The sequence below is a fragment of the Myripristis murdjan genome, chromosome 14, assembly GCF_902150065.1.
Source record: "Myripristis murdjan chromosome 14, fMyrMur1.1, whole genome shotgun sequence".
Lineage (NCBI taxonomy): Eukaryota > Metazoa > Chordata > Actinopteri > Holocentriformes > Holocentridae > Myripristis > Myripristis murdjan.
This window is the reverse complement of record NC_043993.1, coordinates 15133755-15152464: the sequence shown is the minus strand read 5'-3', so window position 1 is coordinate 15152464 and position 18710 is coordinate 15133755. Positions and strand designations below refer to the sequence as shown.

General features: G+C 40.9%; 2 protein-coding genes across 3 annotated transcripts; one reads left to right on the top strand and one right to left on the bottom strand.

Annotated features, from left to right (window-relative positions):
• Positions 1 to 607: 607 nt before the first annotated feature.
• Positions 608 to 10969, bottom strand: proser1 (proline and serine rich 1). Of its 2 annotated transcripts, XM_030068344.1 has the most exons (12): positions 10320 to 10969; positions 10153 to 10218; positions 8690 to 8758; positions 8356 to 8450; positions 8089 to 8182; positions 6690 to 6800; positions 5874 to 5975; positions 5297 to 5375; positions 4935 to 5027; positions 2622 to 4008; positions 1906 to 2050; positions 608 to 1793 (listed from the first exon to the last, which is right to left on the bottom strand). In XM_030068344.1, exons 1-12 carry the CDS (start codon positions 10362 to 10364, stop codon positions 1668 to 1670), a joined length of 2412 nt encoding a protein of 803 aa, XP_029924204.1. In that variant the 5' UTR covers positions 10365 to 10969; the 3' UTR covers positions 608 to 1667. The 2 variants fall into 2 exon arrangements, with proteins under 2 accessions (XP_029924204.1, XP_029924205.1); XM_030068345.1 differs by lacking the exon at positions 4935 to 5027.
• A 264-nt stretch (positions 10970 to 11233) lies between these two features.
• vps36 (vacuolar protein sorting 36 homolog) lies at positions 11234 to 18695 on the top strand. The gene is made up of 14 exons (XM_030068346.1): positions 11234 to 11446; positions 11685 to 11753; positions 12527 to 12597; positions 12772 to 12886; positions 13053 to 13142; positions 13835 to 13921; positions 14853 to 14885; positions 15015 to 15092; positions 15807 to 15941; positions 16212 to 16277; positions 16536 to 16600; positions 17303 to 17387; positions 17564 to 17640; positions 18014 to 18695. The coding sequence occupies exons 1-14, from the start codon at positions 11351 to 11353 to the stop codon at positions 18093 to 18095; spliced, it is 1149 nt and encodes a 382-aa protein (XP_029924206.1). The 5' UTR covers positions 11234 to 11350; the 3' UTR covers positions 18096 to 18695.
• The last annotated feature ends 15 nt before the right edge of the window (positions 18696 to 18710 follow it).

Genomic DNA, 18710 nt, shown 5'->3' with positions numbered 1-18710 from the left:
ACATCAGGTAGAGTGCTAAAAGGATTGCCAGTAGGTTGTAAAACTGGAATACTCCAGGTGGACAAAAAGAAATACCTGACAGTACATGAATATTAAGCACCTAATAAGAAGGAGGGTCATCATTTGCATTCACAACAGCTTCAATCATCTTCCAGTTTCTGAGGTTATATTTTTGTAATATTTAACACCCAGTTAAGCATTTGTCTGTCAGAGCATTTTATCACTTCCTCTTCAACTCAGTTTTAACAACTCACATTACAAAAGGGATTGTCAGACAGACCTGTTCGATAACCATCAGTGATTAATATTTTTTTTTTTTTGTTAACTTTTAATTCACCTGCCTTTGTAATTGTGCATTAAATCCATCTAAGTACATTTTCATGTGACCCTTTTGCTGTTTTGTCCAACCCTTGTACCTTTACTTGAGACACACACACCTGACACAAATGATATCCGACCCAATAAATCACTTTAGACAGAGCATATTAGAGGAGCAATTGTGTACTTCCCTGGCCTCACTCACACAGCCAAAAGAATCATCAACCGGTTAGGGTTGACACCGTGATAGATGAAGGTGCAAGTGGAAATAAAGACCAACACAAGACAGTCTAACAAAACAAAATGTCTATTATTCTCAAACAATAAAGCAACTGCAAGTGAACCCGTGTAAGACAGAGTAAATATTGGAGTGCACATTATTTAAAGTAAATTTGGAGTTTTTTTTTTTGTTTTGTTTTGTTTTTTTAACCATGCTGCTGAGCATCATTCAAGGATACAGCCGTATGGCATCTGAAGTCAGTACACTGACTGACACACAATGCTGTGAGTTGTTCCCATAAACATATAAGCCAGCATATGTATACTCAAATACTGCAATTACAGTACTAGCAGTGTCACAGTCGTCAAAATAACTTTGTAAACATACAAAAAAAGTCACAGTAAATTTCTGAGTCACATATATAATCAGTTAAAATGACACAGACATGAGTGTAACTGCCAAATACAAGCTTTGTCGAAAACATCCCCTCCCACTCCACAGCAAGTATTAAAAAGCATATACTGTATACCCACGTCAGAATGTAACTGCCCCATGAAGCTCAATATGTCATGAGTCAGGAGAAAAAAAAATATAACATTTGATTTGCATCAACAGGTCAATCAACATGATAAATATGTCATTTCCAATGGGATTAGATAAGGGACGCTAAATGTGGTCAATTCATCACAAGTTCATGTATTTTCTATTAAAATTAGCATAGTCACTTAATTCACTAATATACAATTATTCACGTGATTAAAAACAGCCAAGTACGGCTAATGTTAAAAAGTAAATGTCTACCTCCAAAACTGAACCTAACAACAACTAAAACTAATAATTGTACACTATGGGCATTATAACTAACATGTACCACACTAAAAACGCACATTTTCTTGCTGTTTTCACTGTAGTGTTCCTCATAGTATACATATTCTGTCTGTGATAGACAGAGAATTAAAACTCTTCACCCCACTGTCCTGTTTCCTGCATGGGTTAAGTTTAGGTCAAGCAAATGTGTGCTGAGTGCTGCTGAGGGGGACAGAGCGGAGAGTAAGATAGGGCTAAACGTTTATGTTAATGTTTCAAAGCCTTAATGGCTGGAGAACACGCTATCTGTGTGCGGATATTTTCACTGCCAGCCCAGCTGAGAGTGCAAGCCGGGCTGTAAGGGGAAGGGGTTTCCTGGGCCTGGAGGGTAGTTGGTGAACCCATTGGGCTGAGGAGGGAAGTTCTCCAAGGCAGATGCAGGGTGAGCCTGGAACAAGACAAAGCATGAGTGTTTCTGTGATAGCCAAACGCTTATCAAAAAGGCATTCAAATGCTGTCCCTCTGCCTGAATGTGTATGTGTGTGTGTGTGTGTATCAACCTGGAGCAGGGCAGACTGCATGGCGGGGTTGTGGAGGCCACTGAGGGTCGCAGGGGAGGCAGAGGGAGAGAAGCCTGGCACTGCAGGAAAGGAAAGCAAGCTGGGGAACCCACCACTTCCTGGAGGCTGGAGTCCACTGCTCAACCTGGAACATAAAGCACAGCACACTGTCAGACTAGACAAACATACAATATTCTGCTGATACTGTACCGATTCCCAACCATTTCCATCTTAATTTCTCCATCATATTACAATATTCTACAAATTTAAATTCCTGGTACCTTAAACACTTCCTGTACTAAAGGCACCATGTTCCAACCTCTTAAGTATAGGAAAAGTCAACAGGAGGTGAAGCTAATGCTTGTAACACCTAGTCTTTGATAAGATAACACAGTAAATATATAGCGGTCATAAATCGCTACAGCTGGCAAAAAAATTCTCCCTCTGAGACATATGACTTCAAACTTTTAGACAGACAAACCAACAACATTCACCTCACTTGGATTTTTATATATATAATTATTGTTAATGGGACTATACAAACCACAATTTAGTCACTGCTGTTCAGAAGTGCAAGTGAACTTTGCACTGTAGGTGCAATAGATCCACTTAAAGCTCAATGTGGAAAATCTTACAAAGCTACTTAACGAGCATGTGGGAAATTGATAAGAGAGATGGTGCAATAATAAAACAGCTAACACAACTGGAGCACATACCCAGGCTGGAAGTTGGAGCTGAAGGCAGATGCAAACCCTGGTAGAACTGGTGACGATGACGGCACCCCAGCTGCTGCTGCAGCTGCAGCCGCTGCTGCTGCCTGCAGAGGTGCAACCGATGCTACCGTAGATGCAGTGGCACCTGGTAGTCCCATGAATGAGGAAAGCACAGGGCTCGCAGCACCAGGCCCTCCTGAAACCCCCAACCCTGGGAAGGCAGCAGGGCTAGGGCCAGGGGGCAGGCCTGGGAATATAGAGGGGGCAGAGGTGAGACCCAAGAATGGAGAGCCTGCAGTGGGGGCTGCGCTGGGAGGCAGGCCTGGGTAGATAGTTGTCGATGGGTGGTTAGACATGTTGGTGGTAGAAGCCATAGCGGGCATGGTTGACGGGATGGTGGAGGAAGAAAGTGAGGGGAAAGGGGCGAGGCCTGGGTAATGAGAGGGAGCAGGGCTGGAGGACAGAGCTTGGAGGCCTGCAATCGCAGCAGGACTTGGGAGGGAGCCTTGAGGGGAACCTGAAGGATGAGAAAGACCCAAGGAACGTGCCAGAGCAGCCTGAGCGGAACCTGAAACCACTAGAGAGCTGACGGAGGGTGTGCCAGAGCGAGAAGTGCCCTTGAAAGCAGAGGGCACAGGGCTATTGCTGCCACTGCTGCTACCCCCTGTGTGCCTGTTCAGGGCAGCACGCTGCTGATCAGCATAGAGGGCTCCAGCAGGCCCCATGGCAGCCTGACCCGGAGTAGAAAGGGCTGGGGAGGGTTTGGGGCTAGGGCCTGGGGTTGACGAGGTTGGAAATACAGGAGTAGAGGCTCCAGGGGTGAGAGATGACGGTCCAGAGGGGGTGTAACTGCGGATCACAGACCCAGAGGGGTTACCTGGCTGTGGGGGCATGCCAGGGAAGGCAGGTCCCGAGTGGGGATCTGTGGATTGGGAGAAACCCTTCTGCTGAATTGGGCCCATGGAGTTCGTCTGAGGTAGTGGGTCTGGGCCGCTCCGTGAGGTAGCAGGGGTGCCTGGCCGGGATAGGGCAGCGTGGAAGGGGGAAGAAGAGAAGGCCCCAGCATTCGGGGCAGGAGTTCCACAAGGGGTGCCTGAGGGTGTGTGGGCTTTGATAACAGATGAGGGTATAGGCGTAGCGTGGCCACTTGGGGTTGGCGGGCCTGCTTTGATGACGGACGGGGATGGAGCAGGAGATGGAGAGGGGGCACTCGGGTTCTGTGAGGGCACCATGCCAGGGAAAACGGGTGTGATGGGGGTGGAAGAAGGGGGCTGAGCAGGAGAAGCTTGGGGAGGGATGGGTGTAGAAGGTGTGGATCCATGAGGAATCAGGAGCGGCCCACTGTTGACTCCAGGCGTGGTGTTCTGTGTGTTTCCAGGTTTGGTGTAGCCTGAAGGGAGAGAAAGATCAGAGTCGGTGAAATAAATCTAACCTGGTGATGATAAAAATCCGATGTGGTGAGAATCAAGTCAGAAGAAAATGTGAAATGCATTTAAAAAAAAAAAAAGAAAGAAAAAAAAAAGATATCAAAATAATTGCGAAATTCTGATGTTTGGTTTTGCAGATCAACAGTGTTATTGTTAAAACCAAAGTACATTCCAAGACAGAGGGTGGAATAGGCCCCAACAGAGTGAAAGAGAGCAATCCATCACATCTAAAAAGGATGAGAGACAGAGCGAGGAGGAATAGCCAGAGAGCTTCCCTGCGTGCACAATATTACAACAAAAATTCTGACAATTTTCAAGATTGGAATATGTCTTCCTCTTACCTTTGGGGAAACGTTGAAAAAAAAAAAATCTTTGGGAAAGCTCAAATCAACTTCCAGCTTGTCTACAAATCACAATGTTCTTATTTGGACTCAGGACATTTTTGGCCATATTTTTTAAAGCTTATGACAACAGATCTCCCCAAAGGTCCTAAAAGATGTATTTCAATTGTGAAAACTGGCAAGATAGCACTTCCAATCAATAAGTTATTCCAAGCAATGCATGTTAAATGACTGCACAGGGCCAATAAAACAGCTACAGAGCATATATGGCTTCAAGCATGATTCCAGAGACAGAGAAAAAGATTAATGACATTAGTTTGAAATTATTCCCAGTCCAAGCAAACAAAGAGCTATGTTTGCACAGCCCACCAAAACCTACTTCTACTCAAACAGTACTGAAAAGCATTTGGGCATTCTTCACCTCATTAAGGCATCACAGTGGAGAAGCGCAGTTAAGCGACATGCCAGGTAGTTAGGCAGCAAGCTTCAAGAAGTGTCGATTTGCTGTCACACAGCACACACACACAGATATTGCCAACATATCATACCTGCTACTTTGTGGGTGGCGCAGTAGGGGGGTGGGGGCACGCTGGCCGTTATCACCCCTCCCACAGATACAAGGCCTGCGTTGTTGTACGCACCTGAGTAGCAGTCGCAGATATTAACAGATCCCTCCACACACATGCACACACTATACACCCCAGCACTAACCGTACCTTAACCAGGCTCAGATGGCAGTGGAGATAAAAACATTGTCATAAACACTCCTCACTCTACCTAGTGCCACTCAAAACATCAATACTAACATTCAGTGGCATTACACGAATGAATTTGAGTGGTATTAAATCCTCATTTGTCTTTAAAGTGTGCCTGAGTGTGTGTGTGTGTGTGTGTTTATATTGTTTCTTACTTGGTGCGATGGTAGCATGGGGTCGGCACGGTGGTATAGGGTAGGGCACTGGCCGATGAGGGTTGTAGCTTGAAGGAAACTAGAGAAACAATATGAAAAAAGAAGATATCAAACACTTTATTTGTTGATCAAACAATCAATTCTGCTTAAAAAAGCTACCAAACATAAACATTTTTGGAGCCTTGTGGGGGTTGGGAGGACTGGAACACAAACAGCCAAGTGAGAGGTGGCAAGTACAGATTTTTGTCCTGGTTCAATATCCTGAGGGCAAAGGGCAATATCTGAGGGCAAAGGGTGTCCCCAAACCTTACTAGGTATGATATATTTTACAGTGTTTACATAACAGTGTGCACCACCTATATTGTACTTATCTTACCACCAACTACTGCTCTACGTGTGGCTTATCATAAGCTTATATGATGTTTCACAACATATAGGTTGGAGCTTTAGTTATGTGGGTGTGAAGTAATTAGTCAGGTGAGACCACGTCACTGCCACTCGGTCATGAGAATCCTCCCGGCCATCCTGCCACAACTACCTCCTCGACCATTCAAATGGTGCCCACTGTAGTGCTTACGGGTTTGAACGGTCCAATGATCCGGGCAGCAATTCCTTTCCCGTCCATATTGTTCGGATTGTCATCTTTCTTCTCTCCTTCTTTCTTTACAGGAAAGATTCCCTTTGATCACAAACAAAACATGTTCTTTGTTGGTCATCCTTATTGGGAATATGTGAAATCCAAAATTCAGGAGCTCAATTGCAAATCTCATTGTTGGTTGACAATCCTTTCCAATGAAACTCCAAGGGACCCACAAGTACTAACTGTGTCTATTACAATCCAGTCTACTTTTCTTGTATGCACTTGTACATTCAGTTTGAAAATTTAATACAAATGTTGATCAAATACCTTTTCAAATTACAATTCAATTACATCTGTTTCCGTGCAGCTAGCTTAAGGGCTTACTTTAACTGATGACTCTACTGTACCTACTATTTGTGCACAAAACTGAATCTGTTACATTACTGATTGCAATGGCCTGTCAATGACTGAAAATGTCAAAAATATATACATACCTTTACATGTAAACCTAAAGTTCCAGTCTTTATGATTCGTTTTGATGTGTCCCTGAATTCCTCTTGAGCATACTTTTCTATAAACATTACTCAGTGTGATATGGATTTTGTTCTTGAAATATTCAGTTCTAGATCTACATGATGGGACATTGATCTAAGATACTACTTACTGAACGAGATCAAAGTTTTCTTTCTTTTTTTTTTTTTTTTTTTTTCACTTATTGGGGTCTTTCATTCTGACGTGTGCCCCTAATGTTAGATCCTGCAGTTTTAGATTGCAATACTTTGAAAAAAGGTCTGTGCACAAACACACACTTACAGGGAATGTGCCAGTAACCAGGCTGGGTCTGCCTTTGGGGTAAGGATTCCCTGGTATCATACCACAGGAGGAGATCATAGCTACAGGAGCCTTGCAGCCAACCTTACACACCTGGTGAGACAAACACAGTGGCCATCAGTAGTATGGTTTAAGAAACGCTGTATGTAGATAGGTGTGTTTGTGTGTGTGTGAGTGTATGTATGCATGCATGTTCAGAGTATTCACAATTCAGGCTGAGGACACAAATCTGAAATGTCATCAGAATTTAAGATATAGAGACACTGTTAACAATAGCACACATTTTAAATCTGTTGCCCTGTGCTACTAATTAGAAAATATCTGCATTCAGCAATTCAAAATTCACTTTTTCATGATCAGCATTATTCTATCAATGCAAATAAATGCACACCAACACAAATTCCCTAAAAAAAACAAGCAATTCAAAATGGAAACATGCTGTGAGCTACAGAAATGTAATGCAACAACTTTGAATACTAAAAATAATAATAAAAAAAAAAACATCAAATGTTTAGCTGTATTTCACAATGTATACAGGTATAGGTTCAATATTTTTGGATGACACCCAGTTTCCACTCTGTTGCTGTATAACTTTTATTCAAATGATTATTGATTGATAATGGTTTATTCTGTCCATGCACTGATAAATAAGAAGAGGTGCAGTCTATTGATCACTTATAATAACAAATAACCTTTGTTAGACAGTAATAATTGAAAATGCCAATAACGGCAAACTGAGAAATGTTTAAGTTATCATTCATCCATTCATTATTTAAATCAGGTTTGCATTAACCCTCCTGTTATGTTCACATTTTTGAACATCTTTAATGTTTGGGGTCAATTTGACCCCTGCAGTTTAAACTTCCACAAAATTATTATAACTAAAATTGTTACCAAAGTTTATGTGTCAGGTACTTTGTTTCTTTGTTGACGACCTAAATAGCCCTTTGAATAAAACATAACTCCCCACCACCCCCATTTATACACCCAGAATTCCTATTATGCAACGATGGAAAAATATGCAAATCACCATAAAATCTCACTGATTGATCTGAAATTGGAAAGAAATATTGATTTTTGGTGTTTTAGTGGCTTTATATTATTTCTAAGTACAGATTTTTGTTATTTATAACCAATGCGTTACAAAGTGTGAACAGGACATTGAAAACATATCATCATGTCAATTTCATCTTTACCAGGTAGTGCCCATTACATTAGGAACACTCATTAAATATGAAGCAAAAAAAAAATATGTTAATCATTCATTTAGAGACGTCAAACATTGGCTGGGGTCAAATTGACCCCAAACATAATAGGAGGGTTAAGGGGGTTGTAACAAATAACTGATAACCTGACTTGTGCCTGTGTGCATTTTATTTACCTGCTCCAGTATCCGACGGGCTCGCTTCTTCTCAGACAAGTGAATGCGGAACAGATCCTCCACAGGACGGTAATTTTGAGCATCTGAGATATTGCTGTTTGTTTAAAAAAAAAAAAAAAAAAAAAAAGAAGATCCATCAATCATCAGGCAACCAATTACTCCAAAAATCTGCTAACTGAATGAGTCAAGATCCAAGTGTAGAGATTTTGAGTTCAAACATCTGGAGAATATTCCAGTGAGCTAAGACAAGTTGTAAAATTTACTTACAGAGCTATTAATTCCAAGACAACCAGTCTGTCCTTCGAGAAGGTGAAGCAGTTCAGGATATTGGCAACTTTGGTTGTAGGGATTGCAACCATTTTCTTGGGTAAAAGAAGAAAAAGCATTAAGGAGATATTAATAAATTAGCCCATTACTGTATTTTGGACAGTTTTGTTGCCAATGGTATGTTAGATTGCAAACATTAAGTTATTATTCAGTAGCTTTATTCTGTTTTTATAGCTTCTATTTATTTTACTGATTTTGAAACACAACATAGATAAATAAAACAATGTAAAATAGAGAGATTCATCCACCAATAATGGGAGCAGCTGTTACTCACATGTTGAAGCGCCTTTACTGCTTTGATTTGAGGCTCTGCCCATGAGAAGTACTTGAGTATTTCTATCACCTGCAGACATCAGATATGGGGTTACACCTCACAGTCACACTACACAGAGGCACTGATCTCAAGATGTAAGATCTTGAGGAGTGAAACTTGTTTTCAGCCAAATTTTAAAAAGCACCCCCTGCACCATTTGATCTCGCTCCTTGAAATTTTATAAGCACACCTTTGTCTGGCTTGACAACACTATTAACAAGGAAAAAACAAACAAACAAACAAAAAAAATCCAGAGAATTACATCATTAAAAATGTGTTCACTCATTAGTCACAGAGAACTCTGATTAACATTTCACGATATTAATTGTCATGTTGTCGGGTAAAACATGACACTGGTATAACTTGATGTCTAACTTTATGCACAATCATGGCAAGTCATGGTGTCATGGTGAAATCAGCACATTTTAAATCTGTTTCCATCCTAATTTTCTTCAGGATATGAAGTATTGACATAAGACATTCCAAGATGTACTGCTTAATCTGGATTTGTTTTTTCTTTTTTAATAAATAATACTTTCAAGGCCATGCATTCATGCATTGTCCAAGGTGTCCGCTGATGTATTACAGTTGAAGGGTTTGCAATTGTTCTCAGAAAACACTCAGACTGGCAAACTCCTTGGGTGGGATAAAAAATGATTCACTTCAGTATCGCATTTCTGTTGGTACCAAAGGAAAAATAAGGGAAAAACTGCCATTTTCATCGGGGTCCCTTGACCTCTGACACCCAGGGGTCTCCTCTTTGCAGACATGCCCACCTCATGCTAATCCCATGCAGTTCTGGTCGCCGACATAATCTGCACCTAATGCTGGCCTGTGTTCTGCAGCCGCACCATTTCCAAATAACCAAAGTGGAATGTCCTTCCTTTGGTACAATTCCTTCATCTTTGGTGTCAGTTTCCCTGGACTCAGATTCGCTCCTGCAGCTCATTTTTTGCTGAGTAATGTTAGGCTACTCCATACAGGTAGTGGGGGAGGGCCTGTAAACACACTTCAACCAGTCACACCATATTTTGGTTTCTCTGCTGTACAATTGGCTGTTCGTGTCGTGGGGGGAAACAGGCTCACTATAGCAAAAATAAATCTCCTAAGGATATCATCGTTATCGTGGAATATTTTATTGTTAAACTTATCAGATCATTTATTGCCCAGCCCTGATATTTCCCATTTCATTAATTGTAGTGAGACCATTGTCTTAACTTGACATCACTGTGTAAAATGACCCACTGTGACTTTTCGGATAATCAGAGCTTCTTGAAACTTTATATCCACAAACTGGAGAATAATTCAAAAAACAAAAATTGCAATAAATTGTAATATCAGATCACGATACCTTTACAATCACAATACTTAAGAATCTAATACATATCAAAACAGTACATTAGGGTGCTGATGTTCAGGTTTACCTGCTCGCTGGAGAAATAGCCGTGCACCTGCTCTATGGCTTTGATCCGCTGATCGGTCAGCACACACTGCAACACAAAACAAATATCACCTCAGAATGATCACCAAAATGGTTGAGGCTGAAGCAAACAGGAAGCTAAGTCAAAATCCAGAATGACACATTTCTCACCTTTCTGATTTCGTCCAAGACGATGTCAAATGATTTCTTATCCATGTTTGAAGACTAGCTCTGAGCTAACGCTGCCCTCCGGCAAATAATACAACTATAATAGAGTGTACTTGGTAAATATCTTGTTAGTACAATGAATTAGCTAGATGTTTGAGACACACTTCATGCAGGTTGCTCTAAAGCGGACAGAGACCTACTGCTCTAACGTTATAATGCTGCAGAGGCATAACGTTGTAAACCGGCTTGTTGGCAGTACACGGTCATGTGGACAAAAAAGCAGCATGTTCTGTGTTTGAGCCCTTTGTATCTGCAGTTTAAAACTTTTACTTCCGTGAACAAGGACTTCCACACAAGAGAGGCTGTTAGACTGCAATGCAAAAAGTGGCTGCACCAGATTGCTGTGTGCAGCTAACAACAAGCTAGCGAGCTACAGCTAAGTTAGCTAAGTTTGACATCCATCCTAACAAAGGGAGACTGGAATAAACGCGGAAATATTTGGAAATCGGTTCATTTGAGCAGAGAGCACATTCAATACTAGTGAAGATTACTACAGAAAATCGAAAAATGTAAAACTACATGAAAGTCGAAAAATAACACGCGAGGAAAAATAGCAAGGCGGCTAGCTTCCACTGACAGCTGGCGCTGGTAACGTCAACACTGGTGGACAGGACCCCACCGGGGCTGCTGGTTAACAAAAAACAAACAAAAAAACACCACCATTCTTGCTATGACTAAATTACAGTTTGCTTGGGTGAATGTTATAGTTCAGACCATTCATTTTATTAAACTGAACGATTAATTGATTTGTCTCTGTTTTCATTCTTTACCATTCCATTTTGGTATTTTTCTGCAGGCAGCATCAGGCTCATATTTGGACACTGTACAGGAAGTAAACATAAAATGTGTCACCGCAGCAGGAAATGGGAATAATGCTCGCCAACCGCCAATAAACACTAAAGAAGAAGAGGAAGAAGTAGGAGAAGGAGGAGGAGGAAATGAGAATAAGGAGTAAATCCTCGGAACAGTAAAAAATGGACCGGTTTTCATGGTCAAACGGACTCCTGGAGATAAACGAAACATTAGTGATCCAGCAGCGAGGTGTCAAACTGTATGACGGCGACGATAAGGTACAACTGTGTTTGCTAACAGCTAAGCTAGCACTACACTGTCACTGTAGACATATTAACAACAAAACCACTCCACTGTATGCCAACTATAAAGTAAAATTCAAATAGAGAATCTCCACCAACAGACTGTGGCGCTAAAGGTAAAGCGTAAGCTAAAACAACAACAACACAGGAAGTGTAGAGTGCCTTGCAGGTTTGGAGATGTAAAACATAACAGAAGTTTGTGTCCCTGCACCAGGCCAAGCTGGACGTTGGAGTCGCTTTGCTGAGCACACACCGGCTCATCTGGAGGGACCTCAAGAATCATGTAAGAGGCAGCGACCGTGATGCTTAGTTTCTTATTTCTGCAGTATTTGTTGTCATCATTTTTAGCAGTAATGCACATATTTAAACATAATGCACATTTTTTTATGACTATGATTAATGCACAAGGAGTACTAATGCACATATTTATGTATAATGCACATTCTTATAGTTCTTCTTTTCTTTCTTTCTTTCTTTCTTTTTTTAAACTAATTTCTAAGGCACATATGTTTATATTTCTTATTTCTTTTTCTAGTATGAGTTTAACTCTTCTTTTGAGAATTACAGCAACTGCAGCTGATCCAGTTTCCCCATGGAGATCAATTTCTGAGTCTGATTCTGATTATGAGAGGTGGCGTCTTAGTTTACTAATTTGATATATGATTGGTAAATTTTGTTGAAGCAGTAGAGGAGTTTAAATGTCTATGAACCTTTTTTGATGGCATTTTAAGTTTTATAGCCAACGCAAAACACATCTTTCAAAAAGCCTTGCAGCGTTTGTATCTAATCAGGAAACATGGTCGGTAAAATTATTGGGAAAGAGCAGAGACACTTGGGTTGTATATATCAAATGCTGGTGAAACAAAAAGCCAGACAAGTTTTGGCCGATCCTGTTCATCCCCTCTTGAAAGAATTCATAAACCTGTCCTCGAGAAGACGCTACAGAGCCGCTGCAGCAACCAAGAACATTTACACAAAGTCTTTAAACCAAATGCAATAACTCTGCTAAACTGGTAAACTCTCTGCGCTTTTCTGTGTTTCTCCTGCTGTCTGTAGGAATGCTGCATTGCCATACCGCTGTCACAGATCATCTTCTTCGAGGAGCAGGCTGCAGGAATAGGAAAGAGGTCAGTGTCAGCGAGTAGGCCTACAATACACTGTGTTTCTTTTGGAATAGGCACCTCACTAACCTTGGAGTACATTCCTGCCCTACACTTGTATTAAATCTCCCATGATAGACATAATTTTGCTGGCTGCAGAGGGAAAAAATAAACTCATTGTTACCATTTGTCACTCTTTAGCGCAAAGATAGTTATTCACCTGCACCCAGCACCTGCCAACAAGGAGCCAGGTCCATACCAGCAGAGCAAGTTCTCCTACATCAAACTATCCTTCAAAGAACATGGGCAGATTGAGGTAATCACTTTCATAGACAAATAAACTTTTTCCATTCCTCTTTTGTACTAACAGTAGTGCATCATTAACTTTTGTATAGTGTTGTGTAGACTATAATGAATCCAGATAGAGTATTGCCTTTGTGTCTTTTTTTGCCCGGAGCCAATGTGGCGTCATATGTTTGCAGTTCTTCAGGAGGCTAACAGAGGAGATGACACAGAAGAGATGGGAGAACACACCGGTGTCACAGCCCATTCCCACAGCAACAGGAGCTCAGGTTAGAAGCACATCATCCACATCCAGCTCAAACTTTTGCCGTTCCACTGCTTCATGGGGAATCAGTAGATTCTGTTTTCAGCAAGTTTTGTGAGTTGTGTCCACACGATGGCAGTATTGCTACTGTATAATCAAACTTAGCAGTTAACAGGATAATAGACCTATATATAAGCCTCCATTGTGATTTTTTCCCCCCAGGGTTTCTCAAAAAAGATACAACATCAGTACATGTATTGTTTGTCTTTCCACCGCAGTCCTTGATATCTAATTCCACAAACATGTTCAGCTCAATTGGTGGAGTACAACACTCACACCAAGTGTAAAATAATCTGCAGCTAAGACATTACAAGTCACTGTGTAGTCTTTTTTCTGCATAGATAATTCACCCAGGTTAGATTGTATGCCTCCAAATAGCTTACAACTCTGTTTTGTTGATGGTTGCTAAGATGGTTATCAGTTTATGTGCAGCTTGGCCACAGTTGACCATATTTTTTCCTTCCATCCTGTTTGTCTTTCCTTGCCCTTCTTACCCTATTCAAACTTTTGTATATGTTTGAGTCAGTGTAATTTTTCTGACTTATGTTTATGTGTGTGTGTGTGTGCTAGGACAGAGTCATGTTTGTATATCTTTTGTGTTGCTTCAATAGAGCTGTACTTGAAATACATGTTTTCCCTCCCTCCGTGGTCATACAGGCAGGAAGGACACGTGCAGTTGGGATTGTCGGCATTGAGAGGAAGATAGAAGAGAGGAGGAAAGAAACAGACAAAAACATTTCTGAGGTAATGCAAACAGACAATGCCTGAAAATGAGAGCGGTCAGTTTGGGTGGTCAGTTTGATATTGATGGAGCGGTCAGTTTGGGCGGTAATGTTTTAACACAGCATGTTATGAATTATTATAGCAAGTAAATTAAAAACACGGCTGTGTTCCAACCCTTACCTCAGCCTCCACAGAACCTGTTTTTTTCCCTTTCTGCTCCATGGGAGGCTCTGTTTGTAGACATCTGAGTGATGTGCCATTCAAAGGCTTCCTGGTTTTGTGTGTGTGTTGGACCTGTGATGAATATTTATTTATTTTTTTACCACTCTTAAGAAAATGGCAAGCTATTTCTTTTGCTCCAGAGCTCTTATAACTAAAATTAATTGGGAAGAGACTGTCTCAGTGAGAATACAGAATCTTGTGATGTCAGTTGTGCCATAGTTTAGTAACTGCTTATTACAATGGAAATATACCAACAAATAATCACTCAGTGTCATTTCATTTCCATATGGGGTCAGGGATGTCTGCAAGGTTATGCGTAAAGAGTAAATTACTTCATAAAACATAACACTCTCAATAAAAGTAGTTAGTAAACGTTTAGATAAATGTTGTGTTGAACTTAAAGTTGTCTATGAGCTTATATAATACAAGACACGTGAAAACATGAAAACACATGAAAACACCATAAAAGGAATAACAAGGTTGTCTTATGAGATAGTAATTAGTAGATAATTTATTGTCTGTCTGTAATATCAGTGAAATTGAATCAAATTCTCCACATATTTGGCTTCATGAATAGCAAAAAGGGGAGGAGAGGGGAAAATGTGTAATTTTGACATAAGCCACAGAAAAGAGGGAGGAGCAGGGAGTTTATGGAATGACAGAAGTTTTTGTGGGTTATTTTGATTTTGAAAATATTTGCTCTATTTCTCATTTGGTTTCTCTTCTTTAGGCCTTTGAGGACCTCAGTAAGCTGATGGTGAAGGTAAAAAAAAAAACACTTGCTCTGTCATCTTTTAACATTTTGGCATAATTGTTGATTTACAAAGCACTGAATGACCTCTCTGGGTTCCTCTTACCCTGAAGTCCTCTGAGTGAGTGTCCTCTCCAACAGGCTAAAGAGATGGTGGAGCTGTCCAGATCCATAGCGAACAAGATCAAAGACAAGCAGGGGGACATCACAGAGGATGAGGTAAGAACTTTGTCTGTGTTATCAGGAAAGCAGTGAGCAAACTTTGCCATTACACATAACAATACCTGCACTTAATGGTAAAAAAAACCCAAGTAATCCTCTTCAGCCCCACTGGACCATCACCTACCACCTTTCACATCCAGGGTCAAGGGTCATTAGTTAATTCACCCAGAAATGAAAATTTGGTCATTATCTGCCCATTCTTATGGCCAGTTTGCTTGCACTGTGTCATATTACTCTTTTCCAAAAGACTTGAGGTGACCTGCAACTGTTTTTTTTGTTGTTTGTTTGTTTTTAAATTCCAAATAGGGCAAATGACCATGAAATTACTCCAAACAGCATAATCTGTGACTAATCTGTGACCAAAGTAGCGACTACTTCACAGGCTGTCAATGCTGTTTCTCCACACTTGGTTCATGTGATTTCCAGAACAAGACTCCATATAAAGGTCTTTGCAGAGTAGAGGATGGTCTGTTTTAGTATCTGCACGCTGCCTCCTATTTCGGTCCACATTAGAATGGAATAATGTTGGATGTGACTAGCTAACGTCCTGAGCACATATTTGGTTTACTGCTGAAAGAAACATTACAAAGTAGACGACAGTGCTGCCCTTAGGCAATGTAATCTCTCCCCTCAAATCCCCATATCTTGGTTTTCATGTGTTTTTGTTTGTTTGTTTGTTTTTATTATTAACAAGATCATCCTCCCTTATAGACAATCCGGTTTAAGTCCTACCTGCTGAGCATGGGTATTGCTAACCCTGTGACCAGGGAAACACATGGCTCCGGCACACACTACCACATGCAACTGGCCAAACAACTGGGAGATATGCTACAGGCCCCTCTGGAGGTGTGTGTGTGTGTGTGTGTGCCTGTGTCAGTGTATGTTTTCATGATTGAAATTATCAATGTCAAGCAAAAAGCAGAAATTACCCCCAAAAGAAATCTTTAAAAACAAAAGAAAGAAATTGTGTGTATTATGTCTGCTTTGAGTACATGATTTTGAGTATCTCTTCATCTACTCAGCTGTTAAATTTATACTCACAAAGATAATACACTCCTCTCAGTCACCACCTAATTTTCTTTTTTTGTATTCTCACTTTCTGTTATTGTCTGTCAGGAGCGTGGGGGCATGATGGCTCTCACAGAAGTGTACTGTCTTGTCAACCGAGCCAGAGGGATGGAAGTAAGGCACACACACACACACACACACACACACACACACACACACACACACACAAACACACATGCTTTAATGAGCATGTCTCTGCGTGTTTATTCAAACTGGCATGGAACTCAGCACAAAGTGTCTGCCATTTGTGTAATCACATTGCACATGAGTGTTTTTAGTGTCCTGTCAGATACTGAGGTTGCTTTTTTTTTCATACAGATGCTGTTAGTCTAGCATTTTCTAATCATTTCCCCACCCTCTCCCCCTCCTCAGCTATTATCTCCAGAAGATTTGGTGAACGCGTGCAAGATGTTTGAGTCACTGAAGCTGCCACTGAGGTGGGTGCACCTTTGATTTTGCTGTGCATGCGGATAAATGCTTATATGCGTGCGTTTGCGTGTAGGCCAGTGTATGTGCGGATTTTAGAGGAATACAGTTAAGGGCCGGGTTGGCGACTGCTTTACAGAGGAATCGGTCAGGCGCTTCCTGCCTGACTTCCTGTTGTTGGAGGTGGTGTCTAACCCGCTGCAGCTGTGTCATTTCCTGTCACTTTCCAGAGTTTCAAAAGAAACACTGGCCTGCTTCCCTGTTTCCCTACCAAGCTGGTCCTGTTACCCCCCCTAAACTGGTTACTGTCCTTACTGTGCCGGCGTAGTCAAGTGCAGTTTTCAAAGTGGGCTCCGGTGACTTCCAGGGGTCTTTGAGGGTCTTATTCCACAGCAAAACAAAGAATAGTTTAATTTCACTACAGTTGATTTACTAGACATGATAATACAAAAATGCATGAGTGATTATTTTAAAATTATATTTTAATCTCATCTCTCTGAATCTATGTGTCAGTGTTCAGGTATGTCATTTAGTACATAATACATTCCTAATACATTCCAAAATATCTTTTCAAACCAGGCTGTCCAGGGTAAAATCAATTCCAATCGAACAAAAAAGTTGTCACTCCATTTTAAATCCCCCCACTTTTTGGCCTCTATCATTCCCACCACCACCCCCTCACTCCCTCTCCATTTGTCTTGTTGTCTTCGCAGGTTGCGTGTGTTTGACAGCGGTGTGATGGTGGTCCAGCTGCAGTCTCACAGTGAGGAGGAAATGATAGCCTCAGCCTTGGACAATGTAAGCTCTAACATTACAAACATTACACTGACAGTCATGTGGTCATGCCTCGGTTTGATCAAACAACATATTTGGTTATCTTGGACACATATCTCCGGAAAATTCGAAAAGATGAGCCACAGGTGGTGCCTGAGGTCTTAGTTTCTCTCTCTCTTTCTATCTGTCTCTTTCTACAGGTATCAGAGAAAGGCTCATTGACGGCGGAGGAGTTTGCAAAGCTATTGGGTCTCTCTGTCCTTCTATCCAAAGAGCGGTATGTTGTAGGATTAGACCAGTTTATTGCTTTATTGATAAATTGGCCAATATGTGCCTTTTTTTGAATACTGGATTTTGGCCTGTTCATGTCTTCCTTCCAGTATAAAGGAGGTTATTCTGTCGTTCCTTTTATAAAAAAAAAAAAAAAAGATTTTTAATATTGTCTGTAGTTACTACTGAAGGACAATTAAACAAACAGTATACCGTTGAAATGCCATAACATGTTAGTGCTCATTATTGTGAGAAAGACGATATGAAAAGCACATGCTCCTTTGCCGTATCTCAGTTTTTTCAGCTCCTCTGTTGCTGCACATGATATTCCCTCATGTTTACTTACTGTCTCCATCTGTCTCTTCCCTCCTCATCTCCAGGTTGCTGCTCGCTGAGAAAATGGGCCACCTGTGTAGAGACGACTCTGTTGAGGGTCTGAGATTCTACCCCAACCTCTTCTGACCTGTTGACACTCATCTTGGTCGAGATAAACTTTGCGTTGATAGACTGATGTCGTATAGTTGTGCTACAGCTCTGTCTGCTCATGCGGCGCTACAGATTGCCTCCTGTACTTCCTGCATAACAATGTACTCATCCAATTTTGTATCTGGTAACAATTATGGTAACCGAATAATTGGTGTCCTGGTGGTGGCAGGACACCACAAATCCTGGGTAGGTTCTGCAGCACCTGCTCCTCTGTGTTGATGCAAGAGCTGGTCTGTGTCTTCAAAGTATTTTGTGCAGAGAATTTTCCAAAGATTCTTCAATATACTGCAAGGGAGTACATTTTGCATGTTAATTGATCAATGGGTTTTAGAAATTCATGTGAGGGAACATACTTTTTTTTTTTTTTTCCCCTTTTTTGAACTACTCGTTTTTTTTTTTTTTTTATTTCACCTATGACATCCTCAAGTCACACAGCTTAAACATCAGTTGTCACCAGTAGTGTGCTCTATTGCTGAGATAACCATAGCCACTGATAACAGGTTCATATGCATTATAAAACATATTGTTTTTTCCCAAAATAAAGTATAAATTTGTGTAATAAAAGAAAAACAAGAACATGTTCTGCTCTTT